Source organism: Alexandromys fortis, unplaced genomic scaffold (assembly GCF_014885135.2).
Source record: "Alexandromys fortis isolate MF-2015 unplaced genomic scaffold, M_Fortis_MF-2015_v1.1 scaffold_107, whole genome shotgun sequence".
Classification (NCBI taxonomy): Eukaryota; Metazoa; Chordata; class Mammalia; order Rodentia; family Cricetidae; genus Alexandromys; species Alexandromys fortis.
Window position 1 is genome coordinate 5303735 of NW_026067987.1, and position 19724 is coordinate 5323458.

Consider the following 19724-nt stretch of genomic DNA (forward strand, 5'->3'; position numbering starts at 1 on the left):
ATCTGAAAAGGGCTAAAATCAAAGTGAAGTCTTTGAGAGAAGACTTTGAGAGATCACAGAATTTCTCGAGAATCACACGTGTGACAATAGTAGTTACTAGATGAAATGAGTTCTTTGTAAATCCAGCACGAAGTCTGACAAGATCTGAAAAAGTTGCCAAACTGTATTTGTTGACAAGAGCAACCACTAGAGGAATAAGAAATGCTGCGTTCTAACAGTGCATGCAGCAATATCTCACTGGACTATGTCCCCTTCCCAGGCCGCCAAGTAGTATGAGCACTTGCCTGCACTCAGTATTTTCTTTTCTTCCTCCTTTCTTTTGAAAATAATCTTATTTTACATGCCAATCTCTCTCCCTCCCATCTTTCTGCTCTTCCCCACCTTCTTCCCACCCCCATGCCCCATCCACTTCTCAGAGAGGGTGAGGTCTTCCATGAGGAGTCAACAAAGTCTGTCACATCACTTGAGGCAGGACCAAGGGGCTCCTCCACCTGTATCTAGGCTGAGCAAGGTATCCATCCCTAAGGAAAGGGCTCCAAAGAGCCAGTTCATGCACTGCTCTTTGGCGCCACAAAGTGCCCAGGCCACACAGCTGTCACCCACATCGAGAGGGCCTAGTTTGGTTTTATGCAGGTTCCCCAGCTGTCAGTCCAAAGTCCGTGAGCTCCTACTAGTTCAAGTCAGCTGACTCTGTGGGTATCACCATCATGGTCCCTTTGCTCATGACAATGCTAACCAAAGAAATATTCTTTGTATTGGGAATGGTGGAGAAACTTTGTTGTGATTAGATAGAAATTTGAATAAAATCAAATTTGAACTAGAATTGTATACCTCACATAGCATACTGAGTGTACAAGGAGTTTTCATTCATGGTCGCTGTAGTCTGGTCAGTTCAGATGCACCTACCTCATCCTGTCTGTCTCTGAACCCTGATGAGAAGCACTTCTGTGATTCTGTCCCCATGCATTCTCAGTGGGGAAATCTCTCTGATGCTGTTGAACAATGAGGCAAGCATCGTTTTGTCTACAGTATCCCTACTACTTGCTAAACATGGATTCTGACAAGTGCTTTAACTAAGGCCAGATCGTTGATAAAATGAAAGAAGACAAAGGCAGATTTGGAACATATGTCTAAGGCTGGGATTAACAAGTGAGGTTCCTAGGTCAGAAAACTGAAAGATCTTGAGATCGATCATTTACTTAGATTTGGGGTCCCAGATGCTTCAACGGCCCCAGCTTGGAATTGGCTTTGCCTGTGGTACCATGCTCAGTGAGGCAGAGAATGGAGAAAAGCCTGAACAGAAGATTTAAGAGAAGCAGGGGCCTGGAAATCAAGATGAGCTGTGTAGTCATAAAAGGGAAAATGTAAGAGGAAAAAGAAGACATAAACTGTAATGCAGGGTCACCAAAGACAAACTGCACTCTCTAAAATCTTTTTGCTGGGTCCAAAGCTAGAAATTATATATTGGGATCAGCAAGACAGCTCAGTTGGGAAAGGGCCTTGCCGCCAGATCTGATGACCTCAGTTTGATTTTTTCCTGGATCGATGTGGTGGAGAGAACTGACTCCTTAAGGTGTCTTCCCAGTTCAACATGCATGTTGTGCTTGTGTGCATGGGCATGCTTATCTGAATGTGCATGCATGCATACCTGTACATGTAAACACACAACAGACAACAATTGTAATGATAAAAAGATAAGAGATGATACAGTATCTCTCTTTAGCCACAGAGAATACGTTTCCATGATGCTACACAGACCCTGGAAGGCATTAAAAATGCCAAACCACATATCATGTTTTTTTTCTATGCATACATTCCCATGATAAAGTTTAATTTGTAAGTCAAGCACAATGAGAGACAGTAATTAAAAATAAAATAGAAACTATTTAACAATAGTCTGTTGTTAAAAAAAACACTTCAATTTTGTTGTTTTTCTATTTAATATTTTTGACTTCAGTTGTGTATGTTTAACCAAGATGACAAAAGCAAAGATGGATGGTGGATTGCTACAGTATCCCAAACACAGAAGCAGAATTAATTAATGTGGACATTTTACAAGTTCAGGCTATAAGCGTATTTTGACTGTTACCGACATAAGAGGGGGGCTTCATTCATTGTTGTTTCATTGTATCCAAAATGGTTTACTTCTTAATCTTTTGCTAAGCATTTGAGATTTTCTCTCTTCCCACGCATTGCCAATTGCTTGCATGCTTTCTTATTCCAATTCAAGCTATTTATGTGCAGAGTTCTTGTCACTGATGAAATGCTGTTTTCTAGCACAAGGTTGGGGCCAAACAGAGACTAAGTAAATAACTGCTTGACTGATAAAATTAGATTGTCTTGGTCTCACTGCTAGAAGTATTTTATAGTATTTTGATCACATTTCTCTGAGTTTTCCCTTCCCAACTGGATAAAACAAAAGAAAACAGAACAAAAAAGCAGAAAAGAAGTGGGAAAAAAAAAACAACTCAAGTTAGAAATATAAACTTTAAACTCATTAGGATTTATAAAATAGCATCAATTCTGGTGCTGGAGAGATGGCTCTGTAATTAAGAGCATTGACTGCTCTCTCTGAGAACTCGAGTTTGATTTTCAGCGCCCACATGGCTGCTCACAAAGGTCTGTTAATTCAAGTCCCAGGATATTCAACACCCTCTTCTGACCGCTACAGGTACTGCATGTAGGCTGTGCTCAGACAAAACTGCTTAAAGTTAAGAAAAATCAATCTCATATTTTATTTACCTTTTGAAAATTCTTTATATATACTAGATTAGAAGTCCTGCATCAGATATGTGTTTTAAAAAAATTTTGTCTGCAACTGTGGCCTGTCTTTTGGTTCTATAACAGTGGCTTTCGATGAGAAACTCTTAATTTTATTAAATCCAATTTATTATTCCATTGCTTTTAAGCGTTGTCTATAACCCTTATAATTTTATAATTTTTAGGATTGTTTAGTTATGATTTTATAAAATTTAGTTATAATTTTAAGGATTGTTTATAATATCCAAGAAAATATTTGTTTTCCCAGGATCACAAAGATTCCCTGCTTATTTTTCTTCTAAAAGTTTTTTACCCAAAGGATTATGATTTACTTTGATTTTTCTACAAAAATATGAATTGTGATTCTTCTTTTGTACAGAGATTTTCAGTTTTTCAGTGACCTTTTGTGGAAAACCACTAGAATTTCTCTACACAACTTTCACCAACCATTTCTCAGGGCGGGTTTGATCCCGGGTTCTCCATTCTCTCTCTCTACTCCGATCATGTATGTACATACAGTGATCATCACTGTAGACCACAGATTATTGCACCTCACAAGTCCTAAGATCAGGCAATGCCATTCTTCAAACTTAGTTCACATTTTCAAAAAAGTATTGTATAGTCCAATTCCTTTACTTTTTCTTATAATTTTAGAATCATCTTGGTAATTCCTCCAGGACAATAGAATGGAGTTTTGATGGGAAATATGCTGAATGCTGGTCTAGCTAGCTTTAAAGTTTGGTAGCAAACACAATTCTAACAGGAGGACAGCAGGCTTCAGATAAAAAGAAGAAAAAAGAATTGCAATGAACTTTAACTATTCACTGATCAGGAAAACATATTAAACTTCCTACCACTGATCCTTCAAATCCTAGGAATGTAGGAATGTTGATGGCTAGAGTTCTGGTGCCTTACAAGGTAAAGGAGTTATACAGTCCCCCCCCCCGCCCCCGCCCCTGCAAAAAGGAAGCAACCCCCCAAAGCACTCAAGAGATAATATTGCAGCTGCTCTTTGCTGTCAGGTTTGCATGGAATAAAGAATGGCTCTGGCAAAAGATCCACTCACCCATATTGATATTCTTACACACATAATTATTTTGAGGTTAAAATCTCCTGTCTGCCTCGCAACTCAAAAGGGAATTTCTGAAATGCCTAGGAGCCTCGTCTTATGCGGTGAGCTAAAACTCATTCATCATCGGCGTGACTGTCTGGCAGTTTTCAGGCATGTCTCTGCAAGGCTCATTTTCTTCCATGTTATTAGGTAGCGCAGGATATTTCGAGGTATTTCACTGGGGTGAAGATCTTTACCTGGCTGGCTAGTCAGACCTGGGAGAGCTTCCTGCAGCTGGTAAGTTGAGGCTGATGATGATGTGCCATCGGCTGTGTTGTTGGATGCCATATACGCCCCATAGGTGGATGCCGAGTAATACTGAGCATATTGGTTTTGGCCAAAGGCTGTGTAGGATGGGTAATCCTGAAACAAATAAATGAGGTATGAGGATATAGAAGAGCAATCACCATCTAGCGCAGTCCAAGCAAGCAAGCAAACACCATCACTACGGCAACGAAAGGATTAGTGCGCAGCTCCAGTTGCTTTCCAGTCCATGGCTTGGAGTTGATGCTAATGAGTGGAACCTATCTGAGCATCTCACAAATGCAGCGGTAATTAATTTCTCTATTGGGCTTGCAAACTAGTTCTAAAACATGAATATGAATCTGGCTGAAGTTTGTTTATGCTTCATTTCACCCCCTACAATGACTAATATGTTGCTTTATGCCACTAGTATGATGCACTGAAAAGGGAGAGGTCATATTCATAAGTCAGCTCGTATTCATTCCGTTCATTTTTACACATTGCCCAACAACACCGGCAAGCAGGTGTTGTGTCTACTTCTGGCTTCTACATAGACCTAAATACATATTTTTTTTAAGTTTTATTCCTCTTCTAAGTCTTGATTTTTTTATTTGATCTTGTCCATCATTTTAAAGTAAATAAACTAATTTTCTTGCCACAACAAGCAACCTGCTACCTGAGGCTTTACTTAGTCTTCAGTGAAGTTTTTCAAAACATTTAGTTTTGCTCCTTTGTTGCACGTAAAAAAGGAAAGCATTGAACCAACTCCCCTGACCTGTTTTCCATTAAAAAAGAACCTTAAAATGACGAAAAATGATCCTCCAATAGCCTTTTACATATTAAGATGATGAGTAAAGACTCGTGATAAATGGTGTTTAATATATCTAGCATGGTTTAGCCAAAAATGTTATCAGTGATGACAAATTCTTGGTCAGGATGAAGATCCCCTGTTGTGATAAGTTCTGAAGGGAACAAAGATCCATATTTGATGTCATTTCCAAAAACAAAAAATTCTCCATATAACGAAACACATGTATTACCAGGAAGCCTTAAGTAATATGACAGAAAATGAAATTCTATTAGCCTGTTCACCTCAGGATCTGATGTTCCCCCTCCCGTTCTGTGAGCCAAGTAGAAAACTTCAATACGTGAACAAAGAAGTTTTTATCAACACTTCTTAGAGCGAAACAGGTATGACAAACAAACAAGAAATGCTGACTTTGGGCCATGGCATTGTTCTAAGACTTTAAATGGAGCTCACTTGCCACTCAGAGCCTTGTCTATGGGACTTTGACAGCCATTTTTACATCAAAAACTGCTAAGGCACAGAACTTGAAGAGACTTTCAGCCTGGTGACCCAGCTCATGTGTTTCTAGGGTGGAGCTACAGCCTGGGAAGTCAACTCTAGCATCTGTGTGGCATAGCTCTGCCAGCCTGCCGCTGGCCTCAGAAAAGGATGGCGCACACCAGGAAATGTGGTAGTGGCCTTTGAAGAAGGTGATATATTTTTTCATTCAGATGTATCTCCAATATCCCTCCTCCTCTTATTTCTACTCTTACCACCTTTATCTAAGCATCCTTCATTTCCTGTTGATGCTATGGCACTCATTTTTCTAATTTGTCTCATTTTCATTTCTAAGCACAAATGATAAGATATTTTTCCTATTCAAAAGCACGAGTATCTTCTCAGTGGTCCTAGACTCCCATCTTACTGGAGCTTACAAGGCCCTATGTGGCCGGTAGTCTACTCCACCCATGAAGAAGCTGACAGGACCATATGTGATTGCATCTAGTTTATCATTTTCTGTGGTGTTTCTCTACACTCTCCTCACGGGAGATCTGGGCTCCAGTTTTCCTCCAGTTCAATGGCACACGGACCCTCGCTGTCTTGTCTCCCTGTGACTTCTTGTCCTTGCTTGTTACCTCATTCTGATGAATCCTAACCTAGTTATGGCTTGAACAATCCTCTCCTGTGCAATGTTAGATTTCTAGGAACGTTTTAGCAGGGTCTTTGGTCTCCTTGCTAGTTTGCTGTCTACTTCGCTCTGTAGACTGAACGTTCCATGAGGCAGGCAGGAAGCCTTCTAATCACACCACTGTCTCACGTCCCTAAGTGTACAGACCTCCCTATATTTCTCAGATACAGAGCATTTGTTAAAATGATAAAATGGTACTCAATCCTTGATCCAAAATACAGTTATAGTCTACACAGGTCCACCAAAATCCTCAAACAGATTTAGATCTGTTTGTGATTGAAAGTTTGTGAAGTTTTCTTCTGCTTTATGTATTGTTTTTGTATCTTCCCAGGAACAGGAGAGTAGGGTTTCCTTTATGATGCTTTTTGTCAAGTGTGAATCTCAGTGGTTAGAGCATCTAGTCTACCTTCCGTCTGTGTTGAATCTTGTCTGTTTCTTCAGTAGGACTATCCACTTTCAGAGAACAGAAAATAAAGATTTAATTATTTTTGAACTTTAAGTGCCTAGTCAAAAACATGATGCATATCAAGAGCTCAATAAATGTCTGCTGTAAATTAACAAGTAAATTCTAACTAGTGGAAGTCATCACTTTTTTTTCTTCTTTTCTTTTTCTTTTTAGAAAGTATAGTGCTATAAAGTACTTTTAAATTAATGACAATTTATAATGTTTCTATAACTCTACAATTTTATTACATAGCTTTATTTATTTATTTATTAAAGATTTCTGCCTCTTCCCCGCCACCGCCTCCCATTTCCCTCCCCCTCCCCCATTCAAGTCCCCCTCCCTCATCAGCCCGAAGAGCAATCAGGGTTCCCTGCCCTGTGGGAAGTCCAAGGACCACCCACCTCCATCCAGGTCTAGTAAGGTGAGCATCCAAACCGCCTAGGCTCCCCCAAAGCCAGTATGTTCAGTAGGATCAAAATATTACATAGCATTTTAAACTAAGTTTCCTTCGAGCCTTTCGTTATGATACTAAACTACAAGAAGGCAACAATAGAATTCTTGTTATTAAATCTAAAAAAGAAACTTTTGTGAAATATCTTACATTTTAAAATGTATAAAAACAAAGTAATTGGATCACAGTAAAGGAGTACATTGTTTGTCTAGAAATCAGCTTCCTTTCCGTCTCAGTTATTCTGAACACAGTGGATCCGGAGTGTCCACAGTATCGGCACTCTGTTCAAGGATGTTCATGTGGGAACAGTGACTCTCATCCCATATGTAATCCTAGCATCCTTGTTTTAAAACACGACGAGGAGAAGAGTTAAGGGTCACTAGAGGCAGGCTCAGTGACCACAGAGAAAAGTAAACCTGTCAGGAAGGTGGGGAAATCAAACATTTTTAAAAGAAATATAGATCTAATTAATAAAAAAAATTAAAAACCACCAGCATTTCTGCAGGCTTTTTATTTAGTTGCTGCTGCTATGTTTTAGAATTCTGTCTGAGAATGTATGCTATAATCTTACAATTGATTCTAGTTCAATGAGTTAAGTAATGTTACATTAAATGAGCAATTTCTACCAAGGAAAATAAAACTGTCTACTATAGCTTGAGATAAAAACATGCATTATTTCTCATGATAACATGACAGATTATGAAAATGACTATAACTCAGGTGTTTAATGATCAATCTTTTAATATTCAACAAATCTAAGTCAATGAGAATAAAAACTACCCAATAGTTTTGAATAGGTAATTTTTTTACTCTGTTGAATTAAAACCTTAGTTCTAAATAAAAAAAAAATCCTATACACTTACAAGGCAACCTACAATAACTAAGTTCAAAATATACATATATGATATTCTTAATGAATCAATAAAATTGTAGTTATAGAATCTCTCCTTAGACTTCCCAAGGGAAGAGCTCCCTAACTGTGCATTCAGTGTCAAGTAGTTAACCCTAAAATAATATATATGCAAGTAATGTTATACACACTGAGCAGGTTGTATTTATATATGTAAGATTATATATCAAAAATCAAGGAAAAACAGATCTTAAATTTGAGAGAAAGCAGAAGAGGAGTTTATGGGAGTGGTTACTGATTAAAAAGGAAAGTAATATTTTAATTTCAAATATTAAAATAAACTTAAAAGTTTTTAAAAATAAATTTTAAAAGACCATTTCCAAGAACTCGAGAAAGGTAGATAGAGACAGGATTCTTCAATCTCTGCATAAAAATAAATAAAGGAATTATAGACAGTTGTAAATTATAAACAACTATAAATTATAAATAAATAAAACCTTCTAAAATATAGAACAGAAATTTCAAAACGTGTAAATAGAAAAACTACAGTACCTGTTGGGAGCCACTGAAATTTGTTGAATTGGAAACGGAATTATTTGCATAAATGGTAGATGATGGTGCGAAACTGGAGCCTAGAGGAAAGAAAATGCCCTTTAGCAGTTCCCATATTTGTGCAGCTGTAAAAGGGAATGAAATTCAGTCACTCATGGCAGTGTGGATGGGAGCAGAGGACACTGTGTCCAGTGAAGGAAGCCAAGCACAAAAAGATGAATGACACATACATTTTCATCATGGAGAGGTCCAGTAAGCTGATCTTAGAGAAGCTGAGGGGACAATAATGGGTAGCACAGTCTGGGTGAAGAAGGTGCAGGATAGAGATGTTAGTCCGTAGCTGCAGCTAACTCAAGAAGAAAGTGTTGATGTTGGATTGCACCTTGGCTGAGAGTAACATGGGTTGCTCTATTGAGTGCTGTCTCTCTACCTGAACCCAGCCATTTTCTTCAGGCTTCTGCCCAGCTAATTGTGTGTTCTTAGGAAATTGTATGAACCATGGTGAGACTAAAACCGTCTTTGTAACTGTTAGTTACACAGTAACATTTAAGGAATCTATGTTTTTTTCAGGAACATGTTTTATGCCTGGCTACTTACCTGGCATTTGGTAAGAGTAAGGTGTCTGGCCCGGTTGTGGGGTAGAAAACCCAGGGCTGTAACTGAGGCAGCCACTCTGTAATGGAGACTGAGTTTGGGAAAGCCCACTTTCTGTCTTGATGGCTGGCAACATCACACCAAGATCTGTTTAGAAAACACACAGGCAAACCACTTGTTTAGTAAGAGAATCTCCTTCTGTGCCTGGACTTTCACTAGTATGTTAAGCCATCTACCAGTCAAAAGGGATTACCTGATTCCTACCAAAGAACATAGCAGACGTTACCTACCGTAAGCAGGCAGGCTGTAGGTCTGTCCTGTCTGTGAGTAGGCTGTGTAGACGGCTGGCTGCTGCATCCCCGAATACTGAGTCTGGCCTGCATAGGCCGACATCGTTTGAGCTGCTGGTGTAGAAAGAATGTGTGGATAGGGCCTAAATATCAGAAAAATAGCATTACTGTGGCACAATGACTGCATATTAAATCAGACAGCTTTGATTAGGTGAGACCCTGTAACACCAAGGAAGCAAATCCCCCTCCTTATCCCCGACTTATCAGAAATGAATAAAAGCTGAGAGACAGCGAATAAATGCTTAAAAAGGAGCCTTGGCTTTGATGCCAGCCAGGCTGATGACCCGAGGAAAGAATTCAAAGGCTTGCAAGCTAGATAGCAGCTCTAAAACAAGCAACTGTGTTTAGACAGCATAGTGTCCTCTAGATCATCATTTCTTGCTCACGTCTACACCAGCACACCATTTAAAAACCCCACCAGGTATTCACTACTCAGATGTAAGTTTAGAAAAGAAGGATGCACCTTCCCATAAAGAAATGAAATGCCATTCCCTTTGTCGGGTCCATCTTATACAGTGTTCCCGACTGGAATCCAGTCCTTGGCCTATACTTAAAGCATTCTGGATGTGAAGTAGCATAACGTTGCATTTTCATATGCATGCATAGGACAGGTACAATTTTGGCATAGCTGACAAACAGGTGAATTCTGATGTAAGCCCATTAATTCAATTTAGCTCAACTTGAAATCTCTATTTGTCCTGCCCTCAAAACAGATGATTATACCAGTTATAAAAACAACATAATACTCTCAGAAGTATGTTTACTATAATTTGGACTCTAAGAAAATATTTTAGTGATCAACTGGATTATGAAATATTGTTTGGGTAAAATTTGATTTCTATATATTTTCTTGTATAGCCAATCACTGTTTAATTTTCCTTAAAAATGAGTATAAGCTTATTTTAAAAGTCGAATTCAAGTGCATATTTATATTTAAAATTTCAAATATATTTCAAGTTCTATCATTCTTTTAATTAGTATCAAACAAGGATAGTTACTTATTTTCAAGATAGCGTAGAAAATTATTTTTTGTACTAAACATTTGAAGCAAATACCTTGTGTAGCCGAGAAGTCCACATTTTTCAACAAATTCAAACTTGTGCATGAAATGCTTCAAATTTAAAAGTTAATAATATTCAAGTGTTCTGGTTTGAAGGATTTTGACGCTTTTTCTACTTGTTTTACACACAGCATGAAAACATAGAGATGACAGGAGTTATCCATATGTATGGGATATTTCTATTTTGAATTCGTGCAATGTAGACTCTTTCATGTCTAATCTAACTTTGCATCTCTCGTGCTTCAATAGTTATATGCATAAATATTTTCAATATAAAGTTGCCATATTATATAGGTACAAACGAACACATGTAATTTCAGAAACATTCCTAGCAAAACGGAATGTGCTGGGCACTTACTTGGAGGGATACAGCTGTGGGGAATACTGGTGCGCTGATCTGGGGCTGTAACCGCTACTCGTTATTACTGTAAGACACAAAAAGACAGTACACGAAGCATCGTTTCGTGAACACATCTTCACTAGTGAGTACATAACCTACTTCAGAAGATTATGGATTAAATATGCAATTCTTAAACTTCATTCACTTCCTCAAATTCATTGCATAAAGAAGCAGTTGGTTAGGTACCATCTTCATTTTAAAGTGTTTCAAGTTTTGTTGCAAGAGTATGGAGAGCCCATTCCTCCCACAAACACTCCCTTAGTCTTCCATTTTCTCAGGTCAGTGTGTGCTCTTTCTATTCAGATAGCTTACTGGCAAATGCCTTTGGTTACACAGTAAACTTTCATGGTACAAAAGTCAATGTTTTAAATGGGAAAACTTAACATTTTTACTCCAAATACAATCTTGATATACTGACTCCATATTTATTCTAATTAAAATAGACATTAAGAAGTTTGAGGTTCAAACTGTCATTCCTCAACTGTAGAATCCCACGGTTTCCAATTTCCTTCCATCCTATCAGTCAGGTGGGTGTTTAAAAATGCACAGCCAAAATGTTCTTGTAGTAAGAATGTGCACTGAGAGCATGGGTTATAATCCAATGTGTTTTGCGTGGTGTAAAATGTGTATCAATTTTATTCTCAAGCCTGTTTTGAACCATCAACGATAATATTTGTTGGAGAAGAGCTTAGGAGGGAAAGCCAGGTGATTTTAATATTTCATTCAAATTTGCGCCCCACAGCGGAATCTTTCCAAAAGTTTAGAAGTCTTTCTCCCCTTTAGCCATCTGCCTTGACTATGACAGATGTACTGCACATATATGGCTTCGAATATGTTGAACCAGTTCCCTCAGAGCCGGTCCGTACTGGGCGAGCACACAGAGTGTCTTTATTAGGCCATCTGCTGTTCATTCACATCTCAAAAAGATTAAAGTAGTACACAACCCAGTGCTGGCATGAGTTTAGTCTAATCAATCATAGTTAAACTTCAAAGTACTCCACCCTTTCTGAGTTGCTCCTATGAATGCTGGAGCTAAACTTTTAGACTGGCAAAGAGTGACAAATAGGCTTATGTTGCTGACTGCTTCATGCAATATGATACAGTCCTACGTCCAAGTGCTATCAAGTGCCCTTGCGAGCTCCACAGACATGAATGCAATGTGCTTCAGATGCTGTTTAGTTGGTATGTGTCGAGTATGGAAGTCAAACTTTAATTTTCATAGCAATGGTGTAGTAAGCATGTGTTCCCCCACACCATGAATCAGTCTTGAAAGTCATCAAATGTGACTTTAAAGGGGTTAAGTACTAAACATTTTAGGAACTGAATTTAAGTGAATTTCCTACATTACTTTCCACTTAAATTCTCTGAAACTAAAAAGAAAAATTTAAAACTTGAAATCAGATTAATGAAAACAGACCCTTGTACAATATTCTATGGACGCTAAACTTGCATTATTCAAAATTCCACAGTATTGAATATTATAACAGAAACTGCGTTAAGAAAGGCTTAAATCCAGGTTGCTTTTTCTGCTTTGTGATGGACTGACTACATGTCAGCACAAGAAAAACTTGAACTGTCCATACGGATGGGCTATCCTCAAGATTGAAAAATTGAAGCAATTTCAAATAAGACAAAATAACAAGAAATATTCACTTATAACATTTTTTATTAAATTAGGCAAAGCAGAATTCTATATTTCAGAAAAGACCTATATATACATGAACACCATTCTGAACATATAGAATGTTTTTTTCCTTCAATGAGTGAATCTAGACCTTGTGAGAATAATGTACCCCCAAACACCTCAAAGGCTTGATTGACCTTTAAAATTTTATATTAATGTCTACGAAATGGTCGAAGGCAAAACCTCTGGCTCAGAAAACTAAGATTATTATGGAAGGGATAAAACTTCTTTACTAGAACTTCTAATTTTTATTCAAATTGGTAAGTTTCTAGAAAACTGTACTGAACAACATAACCGATTAGGATGAGCTGTGATTGTGCTGATCACTGTAGAAGCTGTCTCTCCAGAAAGACCTGCAGACTGCTTTGTGATAGTCTGGAAACCTTTGTGTCAGGCCTCATTGCTATGCAGCAACTCATACATAATCTTCAAAGCCCTGGATTCATTATACTTTATCATGTCTACAAACAGAAAGAAGCAAAACCTTTAGAAGATCTTGAAAAATGATTTAAGAACTTGTAATGCTTATCACCAGTTTCTCAGAAAATGGGAACAAAAAATGTTAAGGCTTTTATCTATTATATAAATGTATTTATATTTATATATGTATACATATATAAACTTAAATCCTTTAAGGAAGAAGAGAAGTAGTGGGGGTATTTAATCTAGTAGGGGATGTTTTGTAGTACCACAGTTTGGGTGCTGCTGATATTTGGACTAGAATCTTGTTTGAGCATCTCACAGTGCAGCCCACGGCTACCTCAAAATCATCAGTTGTCGTGGGCAAGATCCAGTGTGGACCACTGATATCCAGTAAAGCTTTCATGGAGTTATGTGTGTTCCGTATCTGTGTTGTCTCTCAGGTGGCCACCGGCCATGGAATTACATAATTGGTATGTGGCTAGTTTAACCGAAAACAACTTTTCTTTGCTTCACTAAGTTTAAATTTACCGATATTAAATGATCATATATTGGAAGTAACTACTTTACTTAGGTCATGGAGCCCTCAAGAATTCTTATCAGAAGACTAAGAAAGTGTCTTTAGAGGTGGTATGAGTGAAAAAAAAATAGGACCATTGCTTAGATTTATTCTTTCTCTGTCCTAGTATTTCCCACCAGAATACCGTAATAAGGGCCTGGTTATGAGCACATGGTTCTCAACTCATTTATACTTGGCTATGTGGTTAAAGCACTCTAGGATCTCTCTGGACTTTAGTATTTTTATTGGTAAAATGAACTGTGGAGTTCTGAAACTACATTTGGAGCTCATCAGCTGCAGATTTCCCACTCAGCCTTCCACGAACTTGTATATTCTTGAAGCACAATAGCAATTGCTTAATAATCTCACACCGTTTCCCCCCAGTTCATTCATATACACGCATTTTGTAGAAAATTGATAGCAGTTATGGTTTGCAAGCACGACAGAGCAATGCAGTGTGTGGGTGCCTATTGATCTCCTGTGAGGCAGCTGAATTGCTGAAAAGCACAGATCAGCACAGATGAGTCTTTATGCCAAGTTGGTACACTAGTATTTATTTCCATCTGCAGTACTAATACTTATGTGCATGTATGACAACTGCTCCAATTAGTGTGAAATAATAAAGCTGGATCATCTGTTTCCATAAAAAATGAAATACATTCCATAATGCTATGTTAGACTCAAAGACATAACCTCAACTCTTTGTACACAAAGCACACCCACATAAAATCCATGCACAAGAGACCATGGATAAACATAAAATGTATTAATGCAGAATTACGGAACTGAGATTTAACTACCATAACACTTCTCTGGGTTTCATGTTTATTTTTGTGATATATGCATTCCTTCTTGAGTTTCCAAAATTTCATTCATTAGATAATAAGTGATACAAAACGGTAATATAAAAAAAAATCTTTAAGTCATTTCAATTTGTACCCTTTGTGACCAGCTGGGAGTTATCAGGTATTTATATTTAAAAAGGATTCGTTTTTAAAGACACACTATTGTTCTCTTTGAAGCACAGGACTTCTCTCCCAGGCGGCGTTCTAATGTAACCAGCATGTGTTCTCCAGAAACCCATTAACCTTTAATACCTGTCACTCAGCTGCCTACACAGGAGGACTTTCTTAAACCCAGAGAGGAAACAAGGCTATTTAGAAGGGATCAAATGGATAGTTTTACATCTAGAAGGCTGGGCAGAAGGCAGTTTTTAATGTAATTTAAATAGGCAAGTTGAAGGAACAAAGTTAGCTATTATGGGCCTAATGATTAAATTGATCATGCAGTCTATAAAATAATGAAGAGAGCTGGCTCTGCTAATGAGAAAGTCATGGGATTGCTGCAGCGCAGGCTGCAGATTTGGCAGAAGGATTCCAAACACCATTTGTAAAAACACATAATTGTAAGACAATTAGCTCTTCAGGAAAGTGGGTTTCTGGCTGACTCTGCAGAGGCGAATGCTCTCATAGCTTTGATCCTGAGCTGCTCTCAAGGAGGAGGATGTTTAAGGACCCCAGCGTGGACACAGCGACACGAGCTAAAGGCTTTACCTGACCCAGTAAAAGTGTCAAGCGCTCCATCTCCAGTCGTGGTTGTGGTTTCATTGCTGTTCAAGGGCTCTGTTTTGACTGCAAGAAGAGACACTACGTGGAAGAATAAGTACACGTGAGTTTTCCTTCTAAATTCGTAGCAAAGACCCTTACTGCCAGTGATATATATATATATATATGATATAATCTAGCTATCACGGGCATGCAAGAGAAAACTTGAGAAGTAGATGAGGAAAGTTTTGTTAATTTAGCTTCTATATGGGCATGCATTTAGAGAGGATTTATTCTAAAAATCCTCTGGCTGGGCTGGTTCTGAGATTCTGGCTTTTAAAGGCAGCGAGCCTTCAAAAGTAAAACAGCACCACTCATATTTGCATTGTTTTTTGGAAAAAAGAACTCTCTTAAGCACACTTTCATACAGTCAGTGGACAGAAGAGAAACTGTCAGTGTCCTAACCACATTTAATTCAAGTTGTAACAATAATATTTACAACCTTCACTTTTAATCTTTCCAAGAAAATATTTAAAGAGAAAATTGCATTAGAATCCAATGAGGGCATACACAAGTACTTGAAACCCCAAGCCTATTCCCATGGTGAAAACAAGGTATTCACTATTAAAATATTCTGATAAAATAAACAAGCAAATCATAAAGCAAAATACCAAAAGAAGGTTTCTTAAAGTGTTGGAATTTTCTATTTAACGATATAACAATTTTGAGGTCTTTGAGATAAGCACCGAATAAGAGAAGGCGTCTACAATATTACAAGTATCTTCATCAAATGCTTGTCATATGTAATGCTGGCAAAGTCCTCCCTTGGCACTGAAGCAGGCTGGCACACACTGTCATCATTATCACATGCAATGGGGGGGTGGTGGCAGTGACAAAGCCTCTACTCATTTGGTCACACCATATTTTCCCTTCATTGGCATAACCTTATCACATGTGTATAGCACAGCAGTCGGGGGAAAAATTAAGTTATTTTCTACTTAGCACCTCACATGTATCCTGGTTGTAAGTGGTCTGGTACAGTTAAGGAACTTAGAAGCAAGCAGAACACTAGAGACAAATGTTGAAGTCTAGCCAACCATGAGTCAGTATGCTAGAAAAGACTAGTGTTCTCGTATAACACCAACCAACCAAGCAAGACAGCAACACGACTGTATGAGAGAAGCGACTGACTGATAGGAAGCATGCAGTGACATTACACCCGTCTGTCCCCGAGTTAGCCAAGTCCTCACCAAAGTCTAGGTTTAGTATCCACAAACGAGTAAGAATGTAAATTGATAGAGGATTCAGAGAACTGTAAAGGTTGAATGTGAAGTGAAACACACATACACACACATGTGTGCACACACAAAAACTACTTAAGTTTGGGGTAAGAAAAAATTAGGGTTAGCCTCTTTTTCAATACTAACAATAATTTTTCTAGTCTACTTATTTGTGTAGATAATGAATCTGTAGCTACTACATTCAATAATTTTCATTCACAGTGTAATCGATATAAACCTACACTTACCACTGTAAAAACTACTGACTATTGCAAAATTATTTATTATGTTTTCAGAATTGACTAATGTTTTAGAACTAGTATGTTCAGTAAAGCTTGATTGGAACCCCAATGGCTCTTTGCACTTAACACTTATGATCTATGTACCATGATAGGCTGTGTGAAATTGCCATATCCAGAAAGTGGCTCAGAGTATGATAAAAAAAAATATATGATTTCCGTTTAGAGTGATTCTAATTACTTCACTGTAGCGAAAATATGCAAAATACTTGGATCGACTATGAAGCTATGTTATACATGTTTTCTTGAAGGATTATTTTCAAGCAGTGAGAGGTGGCATGGTTAAAAGTAGATCTAGGAGAGCACACTCAAAAGGTGCCTAACACACTCTAGGCACTCTAGGTGCATTGGAAGAAATCACATAAGCGATGAATTCATTTACTCCCACAGAAGTTAGTGAAGATTATCACATCTTCATTTTCAAAGGACAGACTGAGACATAAAATAATAAATAAGTCGTTCTGATCACATTGATGGGAAGAGCTTGAATTTGACACCAGCTGGTGAACTCACAGGATCCACTCTTTACGTTGTACTGTCTTCAAGCACCACCAGATTACCAAAACTCTCTTCATCTGCATAAGGATAATCCAGAGAATGATCTAGATGGGTGCGGAGGCTACTCTGCATGGTTCAAGTTCCCCACTTTACTCCTGACACCAATGACACAAAGCATAGTCCAAAGCCTTCTGCGAAGACAAGAGACAGCCTCTCGGAGTTTCCAAATTCTAAAATGGCTATGTACATGTTTAAACATGCCTGTATCTATAAACAATACTGTAAAAGAGATTTATTATACCTCTACAAGATGTCTCCCTTGTGAAATGAGAGGAGCAGAAGGTGAATCAAGTTTGACAAAACTGATCTAGAAGCCAGACATGTTGACGGTCATTAGTTTTGTTTCCTTGGACGCTAACTTTGAGAGTTTATTTAAACATTACTCAGCATTGGTTTTGATTATAATTTCCTGAATTTGAAAGCTTCAGGCAGTCAAAAGGAGAAAGAAGACGAGAAGAGGGTGGAGTTGACCCTTTCGTAATACTGGTAACATCTTTCATTAATTTTCAAAGTCTCTGTTCAGGACAAAAGTGGTTTATTTTACTGAGAAAGGCCATCCCTGGAGATAATGTGAAGGAATGCAGAAATATCGATAGGTGTTCAGTGTTCCGAAGTGAATGGATCTTAAAGTAACAAGTCAACAAAATTAATACTAATATTTGTAGAAAAAATATAATAATCTCAAAATGATTTTCCTTTTCAGGGAAGGGCAGTATAAAATAGAAAGGGCTTGTCTGTGATCATAGTGTTGTAAAATCTTTCTGGTCATGGGAGCTAATCTCAGCTGAGCCTGATTAATCTTGGCTAGAAGAAAAGGGAACAAAGTTGATTATTTTTTTTTCTCAACAGATAAATCAGCTTTTAAATTACATGGGAATTGGCAAATCACCAGAGCTCCTAGGAAGCTGCCTTTATTTTGCTATTATTTCTTAAAGAAAAAGGCTATTCATTAATAAGAACTAATCCAATTTTCCTCAATGGCAGAAAACTCAAACAGGAAAATCAATATTTCTCTATCATTAAAATGGTTATAAAACATTAGAAAAGGGTATTAGAATATTTTGATACTATAAAACAAGTAGCATAAAATATACATTATATCAAAATTATAAAAAGTCCTTCAAAATTGATGTCATGTCCCTGGACTTTCAAATATGTTTGAGTTATATTGACTATTTGTCTGTTTTATTTTTGTTTCTTCATTTTTAATGAGATATAAAATAAACAGTCCAGGTAAAAACTGTTTATTATGTACATGGTGCTATTAGGAAAATGTTCATTAACAAACCTTGCCTTTTTACAATTTTTTGAAAACTTACAAAAATCTAAATTCAATACATAACATGGAAATATTTGAAATACTGTAATCCATGTGTTAATTTTGTAAAAGAATATATATGTATAATTTATATATAAAGAAGGATCATTACTTATTTTCAGGATAGCATCCAAAATCACACACACACACACACACACACACACACACACACACACACATATAGATACAAATATATATATACATATATAATGGAAGTAAAAACCTTGTATGGTAGAAAACTCCAGGTTTTTTCAGAAAAGATCAAATTCTTGCAATAATTACTTTGAAATAAAATCAATAGTCACCATGCAAATGTGATAGTGTAAGAAGTTCTGAGGCTTTCTTCTTCTACATGCTCAAATAAAAAAAAATTCTATCCATTTCTCTAAGAATAGGATAGAGTAAATCTTACTGCATTCTGAATCATTTTGTTAAGGAACACCTGCAACATCAGTCCAGTCACTAACTCTTTTCTACATACAGCTGGGTGCCTTGCAAAGAGGCAATAGTAAATATATATATATGTGTGTGTGTGTGTGCATATACATATAAATGCATATATATGTATGCATGTCATATAAAACTATATATGTATATATACATGATTAGCTTTTGACAAAACTATGTATATATAGTTTTGTGAACTATATAAATGACTAACCTTTTTAAAATTTTATATATATATATATATATATATAGCTAGGTTTTTAATACTTTAGCTTTTTATATAATTGCTATCTACAAACTATGTCCAGATCACGTGTGACAAGTGTCAGCAATCATTTATAGTTTCTAAATGTTCATATCACTCCTCCATTTTCATCCCAGTTCCCATTTCATTTTTCAAAGCCAAACTGATCTTGTCCCCTTGGATTATCTTTAGAATTTAGGCTTAAAGGCAATACATGACATCATTTTGGGAAAAAATTCATTTAAATACCCAAACACAAAGCTGATGCTCATCGGTCACACTCTCACGCTCGTATTCTTGGAAGGTAGGCCAATAATTTGCAGTTTGCATTTCATTTTCAGAAATCTGTGCTCAAACTGTTATGTATATAACTCCACACACTTCTTTCTTGACCATAGTAATTACACATGGTGGCCTTTTTCAAATAGTATATTTTGGTCACGTTTTTCTTCTCCCCACCCAACTTCATGTTCTTCCTCTATCTCTTTCTCTGACTTTTGACAGATTCTGCAAGGAATTTCAACGAGAGAATCATGGGCTGGAGAGATGGGTCAGCCACTAAAGAACAGTCGGACTCAC

General features: G+C 37.2%; 1 protein-coding gene across 11 annotated transcripts in view; it reads right to left on the reverse strand.

Annotated features, from left to right (window-relative positions):
• Nucleotides 1–19724, reverse strand: part of Eya4 (EYA transcriptional coactivator and phosphatase 4) — a 252951-nt gene that overhangs the window by 41427 nt on the left and 191800 nt on the right. For 6 of the 11 annotated variants that reach the window (XR_007594836.1, XM_050159485.1, XM_050159484.1 and 3 more), the window contains 6 exons: nt 15009–15101; nt 10751–10817; nt 9273–9415; nt 8986–9129; nt 8389–8468; nt 4069–4234 (listed from right to left, as the gene is read on the reverse strand). Coding sequence is in view for 10 of the 11 variants with exons in the window: in XM_050159485.1 (XP_050015442.1) it covers nt 4069–4234; nt 8389–8468; nt 8986–9129; nt 9273–9415; nt 10751–10817; nt 15009–15101 (693 nt within the window). In the remaining variant the exon portion in view is untranslated. The remainder of the gene's footprint in view (nt 1–4068; nt 4235–8388; nt 8469–8985; nt 9130–9272; nt 9416–10750; nt 10818–15008; nt 15102–19724) is intronic. The other 5 variants (XM_050159491.1, XM_050159489.1, XM_050159490.1 and 2 more) reach the window with 2 other exon arrangements.